Here is an 18,827-nt window from a genome sequence, read left to right on the forward strand (position 1 = left end):
ACAACAGCTGAAAACCAGTTCTTATTTCATCATCTCAGAAGGATTTCATGGCAAACTGACAAGGCATGAATTCAGTTCCATCAAGATGCACAACTGATTAGGACATAAGTGTTGACACAATTGGCTAATAAATATTTATTACAATCAAAACCAATTAGCTATGTAAAAATCAAAAAGTGTGTGTACTAGAACACATGGTATCTGTTATTTAAAAATGCCCAGTTTCTGGAATTTGCTTACAAACATAGCTCTCACTGCACAAGGAGCTCTTAATGAGGACATCTTGTATAATTTGTCTCTCAGAATGTCGTGTTAACACACGTCACAAGTTTCGTGGGGAAAAAAGAAACTACCAATCACATAATTATATTCTTTGCAACCCTACTGAATGTAAGACGTTTTTAACAGGTGTAAGGTTCATCCAGAATTGGGTCAACACATCACATTAAAATCTTGCTTGGAAGCACAAAAGTAGAAACATAATTCAAACATATTCAAGTGTCTAGAAACATTTTAATAGGATCACAAACCTCAATATGTTCATGGTTTTGTGGCACTGGTAGAAACTGAGGGAGCCTTTTACTCAGCCAAATGGTGATGTCTCTGTTTGTGTTAACAGCAAAGGGTTCATACCCTTCCTGTAAGCCACATATAGTGAAATATTTTAGAGTGCTGACATCTTTTCCAAAGTTCATTCTTCCCACTTGAGATGGGCCCAGGCTGCACACAGGTAGAAATCCTTAAAACGAGATGAAAGAATACATGGGTTGTACATAATGAACACTGGTGAACTACTCTCTTCCATAACTGAATAAAACATCATTCAGGGGAAAAAATTAAATCCAAAAAGCAAAGATTATAAAGATAAGCAATCATCAATAGCACATCACATCTTGCATGTCACCAAGAAATGTATCTTAAACATCATTCTGAAAAACAAAAGCCCCTTAATAGTCATGGATTTTTTTATGCAATGCCCAAACTACTTCAGAGACCAGCTCTTGGTTAATCTCTCTGCTGAGCTGGTAGCGTATTGCCAATTTTACCTTAAGTCTTACTACTTTTGATATTCCTCCTAAAATGTCATTATTCATGGTATTTTGAGAGAGTCCTACTTTAAAAGTAATAGTGCTTGTCGATGTAGCTACAATAGTGAAAAAAAATTACAAATATGCACAAAGTGCATGTCACAGATTTTTTTAAAAAATAAAATTAATTAATTTTAAAAATTAAGAAAACTCTGGCTCTGGAAAGTGAGAACTGACAATACGACACTACAGCTTCATGAAATAAGGTATTTTGGTTTGGGATCGTGTTTTCTGTCTTACCTTTTGAATCAGCTTTACATTTGTATGCACCTTACTGTTTCACTAGCACAGGGAGCACATTTGTGACTTCTTTTTACAATTTTTTTTTTCCTGATTCCCCAGAATGAGCAAGGGCACATTCCCCATACAGCTGTTCTGCAGATACATTCTTCTTTTTTTTTTTTTCTCTCCGTTTCAGCTTCACAGTCTAAAAACCTAAGAAAATCTTTTATTTCTTCTATTTCTTTTCATCCTGCTTTTCAATTTCCACAGCCACAAACTACTTTGTAGATTCATTAGACCTAGTTATTTACAAAATGCTTTCTTTTCTATCAACGAGAAACATGAAGCTCTGTTCAATGATTCTGATTCATGTGAATATAACAGGCATTGAAAAATATGAGGACAAAATACAACTTTGTTCCTCTCTTTTCTTTAGGCTGCCCAGAAAAAAAAAAGGAGCAGAATAAACAAATCAAACTCCAGAGCACCATCTACAGGAATGAATGCTCAGCAGATAAATGATCAGCCTTCAGTACCACTGTTTGAAGATTTCACTACATATCCACAAGATTGGTTATCATGTGTATTTGTATTAGACATGATAAATTCAATGACATAACACTATTAGCCACTAGGTGAAGTCCTGATTTTTATCTTCACAGCTTGGCTCTTAAATCACAAGGCATCAACTTCTCAGATAACACAGCTATAATAGACAACATGATATATGTAAATTCTGCTAGTGCAAATCCAATGATGGACAATAATACCAGTATTTTCTAGCACTAAACAGAAGAAAATTGTATTAAACAACACAACTAAGAAAATCACATTTGCATCTAGAGATATATATCTCTAGTAGGGAGAATTTGCTAGGCTCCCTGATGAGTTAAAGGAATCCATAAGCTGTTGCAGAAGTTGCTAAGCAAAGCCCAAATCAAAATTAAGGTTTTCAATAACCTTACAATTCTCATCTCATCACTCAAAAAATGGTAATTCTTCTACCTATGCATTTTCCTGTGGTTTCATAAAAACCCCCAAACCTCCCAGATAGATTAGAAGTGAAGCGTTTTACACACACACACAAATAAAATGTAATAAAAGGTAAATGAGCATTTGCAAGATTCCCTGAAAGAAAACAAAGAAACCCAGGAAAAACTCCTACACAGGTAAAGTTGTCAGTGATGTTTTTACTCAATGTAGTGTATCCAATCAAACTTGCAAATGTAGGCAATGTGAAATCAAGATGACAGTCCCTCTCACCAATACAGTTTTCACTGAGAACAGAAGGTACTGTACATGTAGCTACTTCCTGCATATAACTGTAACTGTACAGTTACTGTGGCTCTGTATAAATGGAATATAGGACTGGACCAGTCCCAGTCCTAACCATGAAAACCCTACTTCCATCTCTGGTGAAATTCTGCATTGATTTGCCAATGGTTTAGTTGTCATTAAGGTGTTTTAGGGCTCTTCTATACATGGTACAGACAGAGCATCTCATCTCACAGGGAGCGTGCTGGTAAGGCAGTTACACGTCTTTCTACAGAACAAAAATGAATTTCAATTCCCATCTCTGAATGGGTACCTAGCCATTTTAGATATTATTTATTATTCAGAGATCCCATGTAGCCCTTGCATGCTGGAGGGTACATAAAAAGAATATTTACCCCTAACCTAGCTCCTAATCTCCAGATACACAACTAGGCTATGGAACAAGTTTTATTTCACTGTATGAAAAAGCAAAGTAAAAAGACTTTAACACTACCGTATGAAAAATAACCCTCTACCACAGTCTATCACACATAGCAAAAGCATAGGACAGGAACACTTTCCATAATGTTCCCTACTTTCAAGAATACAACATGAACCTCCTGACTCAACCCTTCAAACACTACAAACAGTTCCTGCTCACAGAGATCACGAGTTGACAAAATAAAATTTGAGTTGTACAGTGTACCTGTTCATATCTACAGTTAAATTTATGTTCTACAAATGCATAGTAAGATGCAATTATGTTTATCAATTTAACTACTGAGATGGTATCACATAAATAAATTCATCTGCCATAATCATAAGGAGCTCCTCTTGTTGGTAGTACAACCCAACATGCAGCACATGAGTCTTACTACTAAGGTGGCAGAGCACCTTATCCCCTTTTCACTGTCCCTAATTAAATCTACAAGTTTGATTTACTGTGAGGCTGCATAAGAAATTCTGTTTTCTACAGTGAAAGGTCCCTTTTTGCAGCAACACAACATGCATATGATTCACTGATCGAAGTGACCTGCAGAAAGGTCTCAGTGCTGTTAAGCAAGAGCCAGTCACGAAACCAAACTAAAGCCAGCCTACCAAAAAAAAAAAAGTGAGCTCCATAAAACTAATTTATTTTGGGTATTTCATATGTGTGTTTGCACATACTCACACTTAATTGTCTTCCTGCCCCCTCTCCTTTTCATGCAATATTTGTATATTAAATACCCATAATATTTTCAAATATAGCTCTGGAGTTGTTAAATCTGAGATCAGTCAGCATGTTCCCTTGAAAACATGAGGTCTTATTTCAAAGGGCAAGCTCTTTTTACAAAAACAATACTAAATTACACAGATATTGTGGAAAATCTGAGAGGTTTGACATGAAGTCTCTGACATGGGTACCAAAGCCTTCAGGCTCCATGTCAAACCAGGAATTCCTTTAGCAGGGAGATCTGTTTCAATTTGAACCTGCAGATAGAAACAAGCACCACAAAAAGTACACCACTGTGATTTCATCAGTTTAGAATAGAAGCAGCCTACCCTCAGAATTTAATGGAATTTGAGTTTCTTTCAGAATCCCCTATTCCTTAATGGGAGTGTACTAACTAATAAATGGAAAGCCATTAAAATTCAATGGCACCAAGATTATTTTTTGTATATAACACTAACAGTAAGCCAATTCACGTATCCCTCTCCCTCATCATATTACCACTGCATCTAAAGAGATCTGGAGGCCGTAAAGTAACAGGCACAAGTCTAGAAAATTAATGGCAATTATGTCATTTTAAATAAAAATTAAAATATTTCTAATTCCTAATGTACGGCAGAGAAGAGAAAGAAATTCTCCCAAAGCACTCTTGAAAGTAAAATACTCTGAAATTCAGATGAAAATAAAGTGGTTAAAATTCAAAGAGGGAACTGCTTAATTAAGAGGTATGAAATTCATATTTCCCCTGAGAATAGGGTAGGGATAAGTAATCCAACAGTATCATATGGAGCTCTTATTGTTCAAAAAATTTAAATTTCTCTCTCAGCTACAGCTATATAGTTTAACATTCATATAATATATATGGCAGGGTAAAGGTACCTACAAGAAATGAAAGCTTAAAGCTTAATTTTTTTTTTTTATATTACCATAGTTCAGAAATTTTAGGCAGTTAACTTACTTAATACAATTTCTTGCCCCTTTTCTGTATCTATCTGCACACAGGTATATAATTAAATTTATAAACAAAAATACTTCTTTGGTACAGAATCAATCTGCCACCTGACATACCCTCACAATCTCTGCCATCTTTAGCAATCTCCTAAATTATGTTTTCCCAGTAAACTAACACCTGCTTGCAGATGCTGAAACCCGCTCCAAGAACCCTACAACAGGCACAAAGCTCAATCTTCTGGTTTAGAATTAAGCAAAATATTTTGGAGGATAGTTTTGTATCAGCTGACTTTATCCTGGATCAGATGTCATTTCTCCTCCCAGTGCTAAAACAAAACCTTAAAGATGGCTTAAACTCCCTACCACAGTTTCTCACTAATTGGACAGAAATTTAGTAATATTTCAGTACTTCACCTAGATAAAATCTGATGTCCTTGCCTCTCATGGCATGGGGGATGGACTAGGTACTCTTAAAAGGTCCCTTCCAACTCAAACCATTCTATTATACATTCTATGATTCCATTATATCATATGATAATCTACTGCAGTAAGGATGAAATATTAAAAGTCATGAATCTGCCTCTTCAGACACATCTCTGAAAAAGTTAAAGGGTCTCACAACAAAAGATAGCCACAAAGATCACTACAGTATAAAGCCCTTCCTCATCCTCACAGCCAGCACACTTCCTTTCCAAAGGGTTAATACTAATCAAATAGAAAAAAAGGATAAGGCAGGGGACGCAGGGGCAGGGATGAGAATGGGGACATGAAACACAAAAGAAACACACTGAAGAGAAGTCAGAGCAAAAACCGGGCAACAGCAAGTTAACAGCATGATATATTACAGTACTTACCATCACCAACCTCAAAGTCCTTGAACGCAAGCTCCGAGCCTGAGTCATCGAGCAGGATTTCACCATTTAAGGTGAACATCATAGTGTGCTCATTCATGTCAACCATACATCCAACAACATCTCCTGCCAACCAAGAGCGGCCAAAATGCTCATTACCTTGATGCCACCGCTGGGCCTGAAAATAATTAAAAGCATTTAAAAGAAAAATACTGACAATGTATGTGTTTTTCTCGTCTTTAAGGGTAGAACTAAAAATTAACTGCCTCAATTACGATGGCACTAAAATGAACACTTTCACAGAGTATCATTCCAAAATTGTGTCTGTGAGTACTCAAAGCTGACTCTGAATATGGAAATCCAGCAACTAACTTCCTGCAGGCACCCTCACATCAGCATTGTAAAATATTGCTAAGAGAGCTGACAGGGAAAACTGCTATTTCAACATTTTAGTAGGAAGTAAGAGTATAGTTTAGTTTCATCCAGAAGTTCCATGGAAGACCTGTAATTACAATAATATGCTATCACTTACAATGTTTAATAGCTGCTTAACAAAAGCAGATTTTTAAGCAGTTGCTTTTACTTTAGTAGTCTATAAATTCATTATTTGCAAACAAACTGTATTGTTTCCTTAAGTATAATTCTAAAAATGTTTTGTGAAAAATAAATTAATCTTTCTCTCATTTCAGATTTTGGAAGGACTAGAACTGTCTGTGAATGAGACAAGCACTGGGTTTCTGATAGATTCCAGAGTAGCTGAGGGCATGATTAATGATTCCTATGACTGACTTTCAAGTCAAAGACTGCAAAGGATTTCAATGGGGTCTTGCATTGAAGTTCAAATACATTAACATCTGTTAATAACTATTGTAACTAAGCATAGAACAAGTATCAATAACTAATAGTAAATAGGGTTCCTATTCATGTATTTCATCACAAGTTGATGTTTATGCTCTGTATCCATCCTGGAAGTTGTACAAAACAAATGAACCTTTCTGGATATCCTGAAGGTCAAATTTTTTCTCCAACCAAGGGAAGAACCCATCAAAATCAAAGACAACACAATAGCTCTGTGGATTGAGACGTAAAGGTCAAACCTACGATTCAGAAGGCAACTACACAGCTATTCCAGTAAAAATAGAGGACTTCAATGGTTTACGTAAGACACTTTACAAAAAACTTCAGTTCTCTTTTCCAGGCATCTTCTCATGCAACACATGAGTGGGAAACAAATAAACTCCCACAGCATAAATAAAATACATCTCGAGAACTTTATCTTGCTAGGAACATGCAGGAACACTGTTGATTTCTGTTACATATTTCAATAGTAATAAAGGAAATTAATTTCAATACCAGATACAAGGAATAATTTGACAATGAGTCACCAGTAGCCTTAATAACAATTAAGGTTTGGATAGCAGTTGCACTTGCCCTCATACTGAAATTAAAAATGTCAATGAGTCATTTAATCTATTCTGATTATAGTCAGTAATGTAAAGGTTTGTTTTCCTATATATTTTTACTACTAGATTTCGATCTGTCATTTTTTTCATACAGAATTAAATTTGAGCAAACCTTAGTGGTTCTATCATACTTCATTTAAGCTGTAAGGATTTCCATGAAAACCTTACTATACTCTTTGGAACTCACATTTCTACAAAAACTTTGTATCAAAGTTTGGCTCCAACACTTACTGTTAATAATCTTAGCCCTATTTATTCCCTAATGGCACTTCTTAGAGAGAGAACAATGAAGTAAAACTTTAAAGAAATTATTCATAGCTAATTACAGCTCTGCCAGTATTTTGAATTTGATTAAGTCACTTTGATTTTCAGTTCTTTATGTATACTGTAGAAACATGTAAATTTGTGAAAAAACATTACAGAAATGCCAAATCCTGCCAATTAATTTTTCAGGTGACACTGGTTCTAGTTATTCTACCTAGACCCTCAAAGACAGAGAAATAATTTCATGAAACATCAATGAAAGCAGAGAAGGCAATTGAGGCAATGATACATGTAGCAACACAAAAAATAAAAAGTTTTGCAGGACTCATATTATTACAGATAAGCACATACAAACCTTAAAGCCATCAAAGACAAAAGCTTCCTCATCTGAGCCAAGTTCCTGATCTGGCAGACAACCCGGCCTGGTCCAGCCAACTCTCATGTCTCCTGCCGTAACTGCCTCAAACTCAAAGTACCACTTCCCAGCCTTCACTGCATAAGTCTTTTCTGTGCGGAAGATCCTGAACTTTTCCATTATCCCACTGCACACGTCCAGTCTCATTGCTGTAAAGGTTAAAAAAATAAATATAAAGGAGAAAAAAAATCAATGCAGAAAGTACTATTTTCAACTACTGACAAGAAACAGTGAAAGCAAAAGCAAAAAGTAAAGGAATCCCTTTGAGCATAGACATGAAAAGAAGAATGTGCCTGCAGAATAGCTGTGTAGGGAAAGTGTCCTTGCCCATTCTGGGAATCAGGGAGAAAAAAGGATTTAAAAACCACAAAGAAAGGAGAACTTAGAAATCTGAATGCAGCTACAAACGTGAGATGACTCAAGGATCACTCTGATTCTTTTTCTCATATTAGGAAAAAAAAAGGCCAAAAGCATGGATCTTTTTCCACAAATTTGTAATGTATTAAAGCCTGTCCAACCTTTCAAAAGTCAGCATTCCAGTCTGATCATAATTCCCCTTCTTCCTGAATTTGTTAAAAGATAAATTGTCTGCACCTACTTGTACCTGTTTGTCAGGCCATGCTAAGAACCTCTCCCTTTCTGTTCTGTTTTCTTACACACATCAAGGTCCACATTTCCAATATCACCTAAGATAGCCTATAAAATCACGTCCCTGAGAACTAACCATCATGTCTCATGCCACCATGCCTGACTTCAGTTAGGTGAGGTTCAGTAAGTTTCCTCTAAGCATCTCAACTCTGTGCCACATCATTCTTCATCCATAAAATTTTCTCTTTGATAGTCTACACAATTAATGCCTTTAAAACACTTCTGAAGACCCTTAGTACCTCACCTACACAGATGAAGCACCACAAAGCATGATAACTGAGAAATTATTTTCTTTTTAGATTCTAAGTAACATAATGCTTTCTAGAGTCTAAGCAATCCCAAAAATACAGCTGCTGTGGGAAACCAATAAGTAATAATAATAACCAAGTATAAAAACCAACACTAGAGAATTTTCTAAAATTAATGTTAAAATAAAAATTAATGATTGGAGATGCCGAACACCACTAGGGGGCTCTAAATCCCTTAATAACAGTATGGGTTTTGGCTGATCAAAGAGGATCCTTGTGAAATGTTTTATGCATTTCCAAAATTTGAGAAGCTCATAAATTCCAAAATCTAAATCCCCAAAATTAGTATAAAAATCTTTTGCTGAATACAATTCCAGTCTTTGCCCAAGAAAGACCAATTCGTGGGACATTGTTCCCCAGTTCCTTTCCTCTGGGAATTTAGCAACAGCATTGATCACGTCTTCCAGATTCAAGAATTGCACTTGTGTTCTTTACATTTCATTAGCAACTCCCTTCACAGAACGAGCTCAACGATCTCTGCATTCTAAGGAAAAAATAGAGATTTTCAACAGTTCATATCCAAGGAAAGGCAGTGGCATGTGGTTCTCAGAGCCATAAATGAAAACTGGGATTAATATTGTTCAGTAGGATGTGGAAGAGACTGTGGAAAAGGAGTGTGCTCTCCCCCGCTCGCCTACACCTTTAGGCAGTCCCTTTATCTTCACAAAAGGCAAAGGTCTCCTCTATCAGCCAACTCACCTTCTCAGAACCAAGCTAAAGTCATGTTCAATCTTTCTTTGCAGCATCTCTTTCCCAACAGTGGGAGGGGGAAGAAATTCTAGGATTATGCAGCAGGCTCATACTCCCCCCAGGCTAGACATAGGCACATTTAAGAGTGAGACCGTGGCATTTTGCCACCAACACTTTCCACTCCACTAAGGAACATTGTTCTACCTATTCAGCAATCCAAACTTGTTACACACTCATGGTCTCAGCAATGCCTCATATTTAAAAGTAATTTAATAGCAGTATCTCATAAAAGCTAAGCATCAGAGCATATATGTGCTTTGGAAAAGAAATTCCAAATGGTAGGTTCCTTGTGTACACTTTAGGTATGAGTTATGTCTTCTGCAGAAATGCTTTACTGAAGGTCTACAGCGTAAGTAGGTCTAAGCAATATTATCACTACATGAAGAAAAAAAGAAAATAAAATAAGATTTAGACACATTTCTCTAATTTTCCACATTTTTCTGAGATTAGAAGGATGCTAGTTTCAATTTTAATTATTCCATATATCCTTATCACTAAGTGAACTTCTGAAATATGGGTTATAGGAACTTCTGACAGGAGTTACATCTGTTTATTTTGTTTGTACATTATGTCTCCTGATTTCTTGTACTTTCTTAACATTTTATATTCTGCAGTTATTGAGTTAAATGTTGTGTACTGTTTCTTTAAAACTTCTTTATTCATAGTTTACATAGTTTTTTTGTTTGTTTGTTTTTCTTGTCTAGAATGTCTCAAACTGACTGCCCACAGTATCAATAAAACATTCAATCTGGCAATTATGAAAATTCAAAGAAAACATATGTAAAAAGTGAGTTTAAATTTATTTATAGTGTAATTCAACTTCCAAGACCTGAGAATGTTCAGGAAATTTAAAGGCTCTAACAGACTATCCAATTCTACACTTGCAGGTTGACATTCACAGAAATTCAGTCTGCAGGCCTTCATTTTAGAAAATTTCATCTTGTAGCTTTAAGTGTTTAAATACAGGACTGTGCACAAAGTTTAGAATTCTTCATTATTTAAAGTTTAAATTTTACAAATATAAAATTGACATCTACTGAGTTTAAATATTTTTTCCTATTTGACTTGAAATAGAAAATATAGCATTAAATAAAAACTAGTCAATAAATTGTGTTTATTGATTTAAATTGCAAATAATTGCTTTAAAATGTAAATATGCTACATTTTGTAAATATTCATTGAGGCCACAGGGCAAGGAAAGAAAACAATAAGGAAAGTAAGAAATTAAGATCTAAGAGAACAGAAAATGGAGAAAAGCACCTATTAGATTTGAAGGCACCTGTCCAAAATGTTTTATTGGACCAACAAATTCAGTAGCAGAGTGGAAAAGTTCTAATCTTTTTTTGAAGAAAAAAAACCCCAAAATTAATTACCATGATCTTGATCAGGAGCTTCTAGATTGTAACCGTAGCCTAGAAGGGTGCGGACTGCCTCCCGAAGGCTGTCTTTGTTGGACTTCTTTGTTCGATCATCCAAAAGAGCGTACGGTACAAGGCGAGGATTTCGTCGATTTTTCACATCCTGTGTTAGGACAGAGAAATCAGTTCAATTTCAGAAACTGTGCTTTTCTTACACACAAGATTATGCTATAATAGCAGCATAAAAATTACTGTTTATACCAGCTGAAATCATGTAACTTCAAATATGGCAAGGGATCAAAGAAATTGCAATAGACTGAATTCACTAAAAAACAAGTGACACACAAAATAAACAAAGCAGTGTGGCTTATACCTGCTGTAATTTTCTATCAAATTTACCCAATTTACAATTTACCCAAGTAACAATACAAACCACAGAAATAAGGATAGATGAAAGTTTGACAGGAAAGTCACAAGGATTATATTTCATACACTGTTTATGAAGCAGCTACCATAACAGGAAACTTGCTTCTAACTATAGCAAAGAGACATTTCTGTACCACAAATATACAGGTGTTTGTTTTATTATTATAGAACTAAACAAAATATACTGAATGCCCAAATAATAAATGTGATAACAACAAAAGAACAAAATACTACTAATAAAAAATAATAAATACAGGCAACAGCAATTAATAAATTATGAAATAGATAATAAACCTGTGCCTTACTATAACAACTACTTAAGACGTGTATTTTTCAAAAATACAGGGGTTTGCAAACGTCTGATTTATGTGTTTCATGTATAGAGATTTTGTAATAGATAACTAAACTAGCCTCTCCTGCAGCTGAAGCAAAAGTATTGGTAAGGTTTAATCTTCGTATTTTAGTCTTATTAGAAAGCATTGATTAGGTTTTCCTCTACTGCATTATCTTACTTGAAATCAGGGTTTATTTGGATTATTTAAATGGCTAATATAATGTTTAGTGACTAACAGAATTGTTTCCTCGTGTATATTTTCTTCTCACATCCTGTCAGAATTTATTGGCAGTGAGAGAAACCAGGCAAAGAACTCTCCATGTTTTTCCAAATGTCTATATTTATTTTAAAAATTACCAATTGGACATATCATATAAAAAATACTTGCTGTTTGTTCTCTTGGTACAATACCTAAGATATTGAGAGGCTTTTATTATTGGTTAGATTTATTAATAAGTCAAAAAACAATGCCTATTATTTTAGAAGACAGTGTCTACAGTGAAAGTACCTTACTTCTTTTACAGCATTACAGTTCTAGTTTTAGGAACATACGTGGTTTCAATTCTATCTTGGCAAGCAGAGAAGAAATGGCACATCCATTCTGAAAAAATTCTTGCAGGCATCTTTTGTTATCCCTTAAATGCTTAGATGCAAGGCTACCTGCCTCTTGCCTTGTCAAAGTGAGCAGGTATTAAAAGTACAGTTATAAACCAGAGCTTGATGAAATCTAGTCCTACAAGTAACTCATCTAGGAGAAGAAATATTAAGGGACAAGCATTAACTACATGCTAAAAGGGCTAACAGAAAGACAAAGGTAATGCATTGCTGGGGACACAAATCACAAAACCGTATCAGCTCTAATTATATTCAGCGGAAAGGACAGTGGCAGGGCCAACACCAATACCATTTGAGGGATCTATTTTTCATATTTATTCCAAATTCTTAAGCTGACATCCTGCTTTGTCCAATGTTTAATTTCGTAGATGTGAAGAAGGGCTGTGTCCTTCGAGCAAATGCTAAAGTAAATGTTACCATTATTTGATAACATTTGATAATAATGTTATCATTATTTGAGAAATCATTATTTGATATAAGAATATTCGCATTAACATCTGCGGTGAAGAAACACTGAGTTTAATTATTTGTCATTGAAAGGACACAAAAAAGAGAAATAATTTCCTCTGAAGCACTGTAGGTCCAAAAGGTGCTGTGAAATACTGTCTTTAAAAATATGAAAGAGAAGTTTGGAACAATAAATACGTAACTTCTTATCCATGATATATTGTTAGACTAATACATTTGTAGTTGCCATAGCAACCGTTAACACACATTAACATACAGGCAATCAGCTGATAACAATGTATATAATGAAATATAGTATAAGTGCTTTTAAAATGGCTAAGCACAAAATGAAAGCAAGGGGAAAGAAAGGAATACAGAAATTTTATGTATTAAACCAACTTGATTTTACAGATCTTTTTCCTTGGGTCTAATTTTATTTAGGTGACCATTTTCACCCATTCAAGACTGTGGTTACATCTTTAAATTTGAATGTGAGATGAGATTTCTTTTAACAAATTTTTTCTTTTTTTTTCCTATTACACATCTATTTAAATTTTGAATGTGTTACTTATTGCTGAATTAAGCACTCTTATTGTTATACTCATCGTAAGTTTTTGTACTAATGATCTCCTGCACCTCTCTGGTATAAGTGTAGAGAATGATCCCATACAGTGATTGAGCTTTGCACATTCACAATCAAGTCAACAAGAAAACAGATTAGCTAAGAGTGGTAATTTTACTGAGTACCTTTCCAAGTAGTACATAGACTGAATTCTTCCTACTCAATACAAAGAAGTTATTGGAGAGTTTTAAAATAAGTTTTAACATTCAGCCTGTTTTAAATTTTTTTTAATAATTTTTTTTTTTAATCAGTATTTTCCAGTTTTGACAGCTTAATGATTCAACAGTTTTGTACAGAGTTTTTCTAGCAACCACTTGTTAACAGACAAATGGTTGGAGCACATGACATTTATATAATTCTTTTCTTTTGAATTCATAACTTATCATAACACAGAAAAAAAAGGGGGAAGAAGCCTGTATATTTTATTACACAGATCTGTCTTCATTTGACATAACAAACATCCATTAATAATTTAGAATTTAATTTACTTTACTTAAGAAAACATTGCAACCATAAAAATTTGAGATGTCTTGCAGAATGTGCCCTGGATGGAACTAATAAAGTTAAACATCAGTGATATAGCACTCACTATGAAAAGTCAGTATTATTTTTCACAGTGTACACTACGAATTCTGTTATATAGAGCAAATGATAGACAACTATTTGAATGGGCATACATACACTTATTTGTAGGGTATAAAAGCATATGAATTAGACAGTAATTGGTCAACGATGGTACTAACTGCATATAGCTCTTAAAAGGAAGAAAAAAGAACTACAGAAAAAACTACCTAATCACACGCACACCAAAAAACATCGACAAGCCTTTTAAAACTTCCAGGACAAGTGAAGAATACTGCTGCAAAATAATTCAAAGGAAACACACATCAGATGTAAAGTGCATTCTTTCATTCAATGAGTCTGTGACGTGTCGATAACTGATCTTGTGGCACTGGATCTACAACTGGTCTTGGAACTTGCATGGACAGATCTCATGTAAGAATGAAATGGGGAATGTCCGTATCGTCTACAGCATCAGAGAAAACCCTAGACAAATTTTATAAGCAGCTCTAAAAGAACCTATTAGGAGATGCAGTGTGTGTAATAAGGTTGTGTGCTTCAGAAGTAATTCAGTAACAAAAAACAAAGCATCATATAAACCTCTAAAAGACATCTGAAAATAATAATGCAGTCTTCAGAGCTATAACTGTCGTATTGCAAAGCTGTGCACTCCTGGATCTTCCCAAAGCTCTGAGAAGTTCAGGAGCAGCACAGACCACTAGACTAAAGGGAACAAAAGGTCACCACAAACATATGTAAATAAGTGCTTATCAAAAAGAAAGATAGGAAAGGACTGAGAAGTTAAAGCACACAGTAGGACGAGTGCAGGAAAAATATGATAATTTAATGCGAACACACATTTTGCAATTTAAAGTATTAGAGCTGTACAGATACCTATCCTGTGTCATATTGAAATGATTTTGTTCTCCTAACCAAGGCTGTTAAACTACAAGCACAAAATAAGGGTATTTCCACACACATCCATTAGACAGATGTGCTGTTGTTTTCTTAGCTCCCTTTACACCATTAGCAAACCCTAATTCCACAGTTGTGAACTGATTCTTCTTGCTGTCATATCTCCACCAACACACAAGATCCACATCTCTCACTATCACAAAGATTTCCAAGCAATTTTCACAACAAATGCTACAGGGCAACCTTGCCAGCAGTGCTGCCAGAAAACCAGTGAGCCATCATGTGCATGTGCAGCATGGACACTGTGAGCAGAATCATTCATACCTACATCATTCCTTTCATGCCTCGCTATCCAGAGGGCAAGCTTTTCCACACATATCACAGCAGCTCATGTTTAACCACAAACCATGAAAATTAAAAATCACCTTATAGGGGGAAAGGAAAAATTCAATTCTAAATTGGTATTTACTAAAGAAGTAATTTTCAAAGTCCAGAGCATTAGAACCACAAAGCACAATAAAGTCCTCACATTATTAGCAATGCTAATAATCCAAACATACCTAACCAAAGCAGAGGTTGTATTCCTCATCTGGAATACTAGCAGCTGAGTCCTAGCCCTAGAAGTATGTGTATCTTAGTAACATATGTATTACTTCTTCTGCCACCTTCACTAAGGACCATACCCATATGGAATGCCTGGCAGAATGTGCCCTGACTATAAATAGAAGGAACTAATATACCAGTATAAATCATGTAAAATGTCAAAGTGTGGTAACATAAGTAGTTTTTACAAGGACAAGATGCTGTTTTTATATATATTTAATGAAAAAATAAGCAACAACTTGGTTTTTCCCACGCATGCATATTTCACCCAGCCTGACTTTCCAGAACAATGCCTCTCTTGCATTGCAGCCTTAGGCAGCCTGAGAAGACCGACTCCTGATCAAATAATGATGTCATCTACTTTCTATAAATCTAAAAAAATAAGATCCTGACTTAAAAAGACCAAAATGTCTTGCACTTCTGGGCCAAAGAGAAATAAGATTTCATATAATTGGCAATACCGACTAACTGTTCTAGGACAGGAACTGGCGAGCATCTTTTTTAAGATGCTTTTCACACAGTGGGAGGAAAGTTTTAGGTTGCCAATTTTTAGAAACAATTGTTAAAGCTGTGAGATTTTTAATACTTTTTCTTTTCTCAGTATAAATGAGGTTTCTGATTGCTAGCTTTTCTAGCCAGAACACAATGCAACATGAAGAAAAAGCAAGATACTGTTTGACAAAGCTATCTGGATATGTGAAAATGCATATAAGCAAAGTTTGAAAGAATCTTTGGCTGTGCTTTCCACAATCAGAGGGGAGACCTGATGTCATACATTCGGGAAGAGGGAGGAGGTAGGTAATGTACTTTAAATTATTTTAATTTGCTTTCTGATCTCCAAGCTCGACTCTGTTCTCTCCTTTTCTGTCTTTTCCTTATTTATATGGATCTTGGGATTCTCCTGTACGCATAACATCACAGTTCTATGGATGTCAAAAAATAACCTAAGTTCATGGATATGCCAAAAAATACCCTAAGTTCATGGATAAACTTATATGAGTTCTGAATATTTTTCATTAGATTGTGAAGATTTAGTCACAAATAACATCCTTTTATACTTCAGTGCTATTTTTCCATCATCTTGTTATGAAAAATTCCTTAAAAGTAACCAAACAAAAAAACTCATGTAATTATGATGGGACTTAATGTCAACATCCATAAAGGTAAAAAAAAAAGCCCTCTCTCATAGCACAATTATGATTATTTTAATTCACTTACAGCAAGGCTATATTGCTCCTTTGCCTGGATCTAACTCCTACATCTGTCCTTGTTTATTTACCATTTCCCCAGTTCCAAGACCACCAACTTGCAGGTAATCACGTTCTCCCTTAAAGGGACACTGTCAAGTATTTTCATACTGATTTTGTTCTTGTTTTTTCTCTTACCTTACTACTTAATATGTTCTTTTAATCAGAAATACATATTTTTCCTACCTGTTTTGTTCTGTCTGCTCCCTTCATCGAGCAATAAGCAACTGTGAGTCTGTATTACTAAAAAATACTTACTTGTTTGTGATCAGTGTGATCACAGTTGTCAGGACAGTTCTGGGAACAGGATTTATTAGCTAACTTGTACTCCCTCTCCTAGCTGGCTCTGCAGCAGCAGAACAAAAATACTGTATATAGCCATGCACAAAATGTAGCTTGCTATATCTTGTTAAGAAAAAAGCCTGAAAAGCAGTGGTGGATTTAGAAGAAGAAGAAAAAAATCTGGAAGTTGGAAGGCATTTCCCCCAGAAGTTTTTAAAGAAAGAAATGGTTTATACATGAACTACTTGACAGTATCCCTTTAATTTTTTCATTTTATATAATCCCAAAATGATGAGGCTCTCATACAGAACAGACCTACTAGATTATTTAATCCATCCTACAGCCACAGCATGACTGCTGTTCATAACATATTTCCCAGTGATTAGTTCATCTACTTTCAAACATCTGTAAGCTTCTTTCCCTTAGGAAAGTATTTTATAGCTCTGCAAGATCTGTTTATAGTATTATACAGCATAACATCATGTCACTTTGTTCCAGTACTGTAACATTTCACAGCAATATGATGGGATGACAACATGTAGCCCATGAAATAAACCCACTGGAGGCAAGCAGAAGCATGTGAGTGTGGACAACAGCTAGAGCTAGCAGCTTGCCATGTGATATGTATGTCAGCTAAATTAGAAGCTTCTCTGCACTGCACCCAGGAAAGAGCACCTTGCTATTCTGCTCTCTTCTTATGGATTTTAATAAATGGTATGTGTTATCTGTACATTGTAAGCTATCCTGAAACTCAGCTGTTGGTTTTTTCTGCAGAAGAAAAAAAAATAATTATTTGAAAAGAGAAAGATTATGGAATTAAGAGCAAATCAACATCAGCATCCGAAGCATGGCAGCTTCTGCAGGATGTATTATTGTTGGGAAAGGGCATCTTCTACCTATTTAACTATCTATGAGACTGCAGTAACTCACCTGCCAAGAATAAGGGAATAAAGTACACTGTTGATCTTGTAAATCTGCTTCCTGAAGGTCATGAATATTTCTGAGCTCTTGTTTACCTTTAACAATCATTCTCTGTTGAAAGTATAACTATGACACTGTTCACTGCACCACTGCACTACATTCTCAACAACAGTGCACAACTCAGCACACAAAAGTGTTTAGTCAGTTTGAATGAAGCAGACACAAAAAAAATACTTGGATGCTTAAAGCATAAGCACTCAGTACTGCAAAACCCCAATTAAGTGGATTTCCAACTCCAAATGTGATCAGTTTAATAGGCACTTAAGATTTTTAGTTTTACATTTTCCAGGCTCTTCTCTGCATGCCCATAACTGTCTTTGTCTTGATAAGGAAGAACAGTTATATATTTATCAGATATATGTAAGCTCAGTCAAGATTTAGAGCAGAAGCATTTGTCTAAGCACAACCTGGTAGTCAAAATCAGAGCTTGATCCACACCAATTACTTAAAAAATTTCTGAAAATTTAACTAGGGGCAACCATTCCAATAACCTTTTTTATACAAAATCTTGTCTGTAGCCATCAGAACAGATTAAAATACCTAAATCCTATTTGTCCAGTCAGACACCTTTGAGGTTATGAAGTCAATTTTTAAAAAACTCTTGAAAAATGGGTAATGCACCGTTCAGTATAATAAGACTAAGGGGTTTGGAAATAAAGCTCTTTTCCATGAGATTTCTCACACCAAACTATACATTTTAAAAAGTGAGCACAGATTTCATTTTCATGTTGACCTTTGTCATCCAGTGAGCAGGACATTTATTAGGAAGGGAGCCTAGGGAATGCCAGAGTTCCAAGGCCAAGTGTCCCAAGAGTTTCCCCTCAGGAAATCGTTTTAGGAGTCAGTAGATAAAATACAGAGAGCTGTTCAGTGAGTAGATGAATCCTCTTTTTTCCCCTCTCTGCTCTCTCCCTGTTAGACTCAAAAATGTCTCCTCACAGGGCCACAATATTTTAGGTTCAACAGTAAGTTTCGTCTCTTTGCCTAGGCACAGCACTGAGAACATAAGACA

General features: G+C 35.2%; 1 protein-coding gene across 2 annotated transcripts in view; it reads right to left on the reverse strand.

Annotated features, from left to right (window-relative positions):
- RYR2 (ryanodine receptor 2) overlaps positions 1–18,827 on the reverse strand; it is a 391,308-nt gene that overhangs the window by 137,319 nt on the left and 235,162 nt on the right. For both annotated transcript variants that reach the window (XM_032102227.1, XM_032102226.1), the window contains 4 exons: positions 10,798–10,945; positions 7,659–7,867; positions 5,580–5,754; positions 531–739 (listed from right to left, as the gene is read on the reverse strand). In XM_032102227.1, coding sequence (XP_031958118.1) covers positions 531–739; positions 5,580–5,754; positions 7,659–7,867; positions 10,798–10,945 — 741 coding nt within the window. The remainder of the gene's footprint in view (positions 1–530; positions 740–5,579; positions 5,755–7,658; positions 7,868–10,797; positions 10,946–18,827) is intronic.

Source organism: Corvus moneduloides, chromosome 3 (genome assembly GCF_009650955.1).
Source record: "Corvus moneduloides isolate bCorMon1 chromosome 3, bCorMon1.pri, whole genome shotgun sequence".
NCBI classification, from domain to species: Eukaryota; Metazoa; Chordata; class Aves; order Passeriformes; family Corvidae; genus Corvus; species Corvus moneduloides.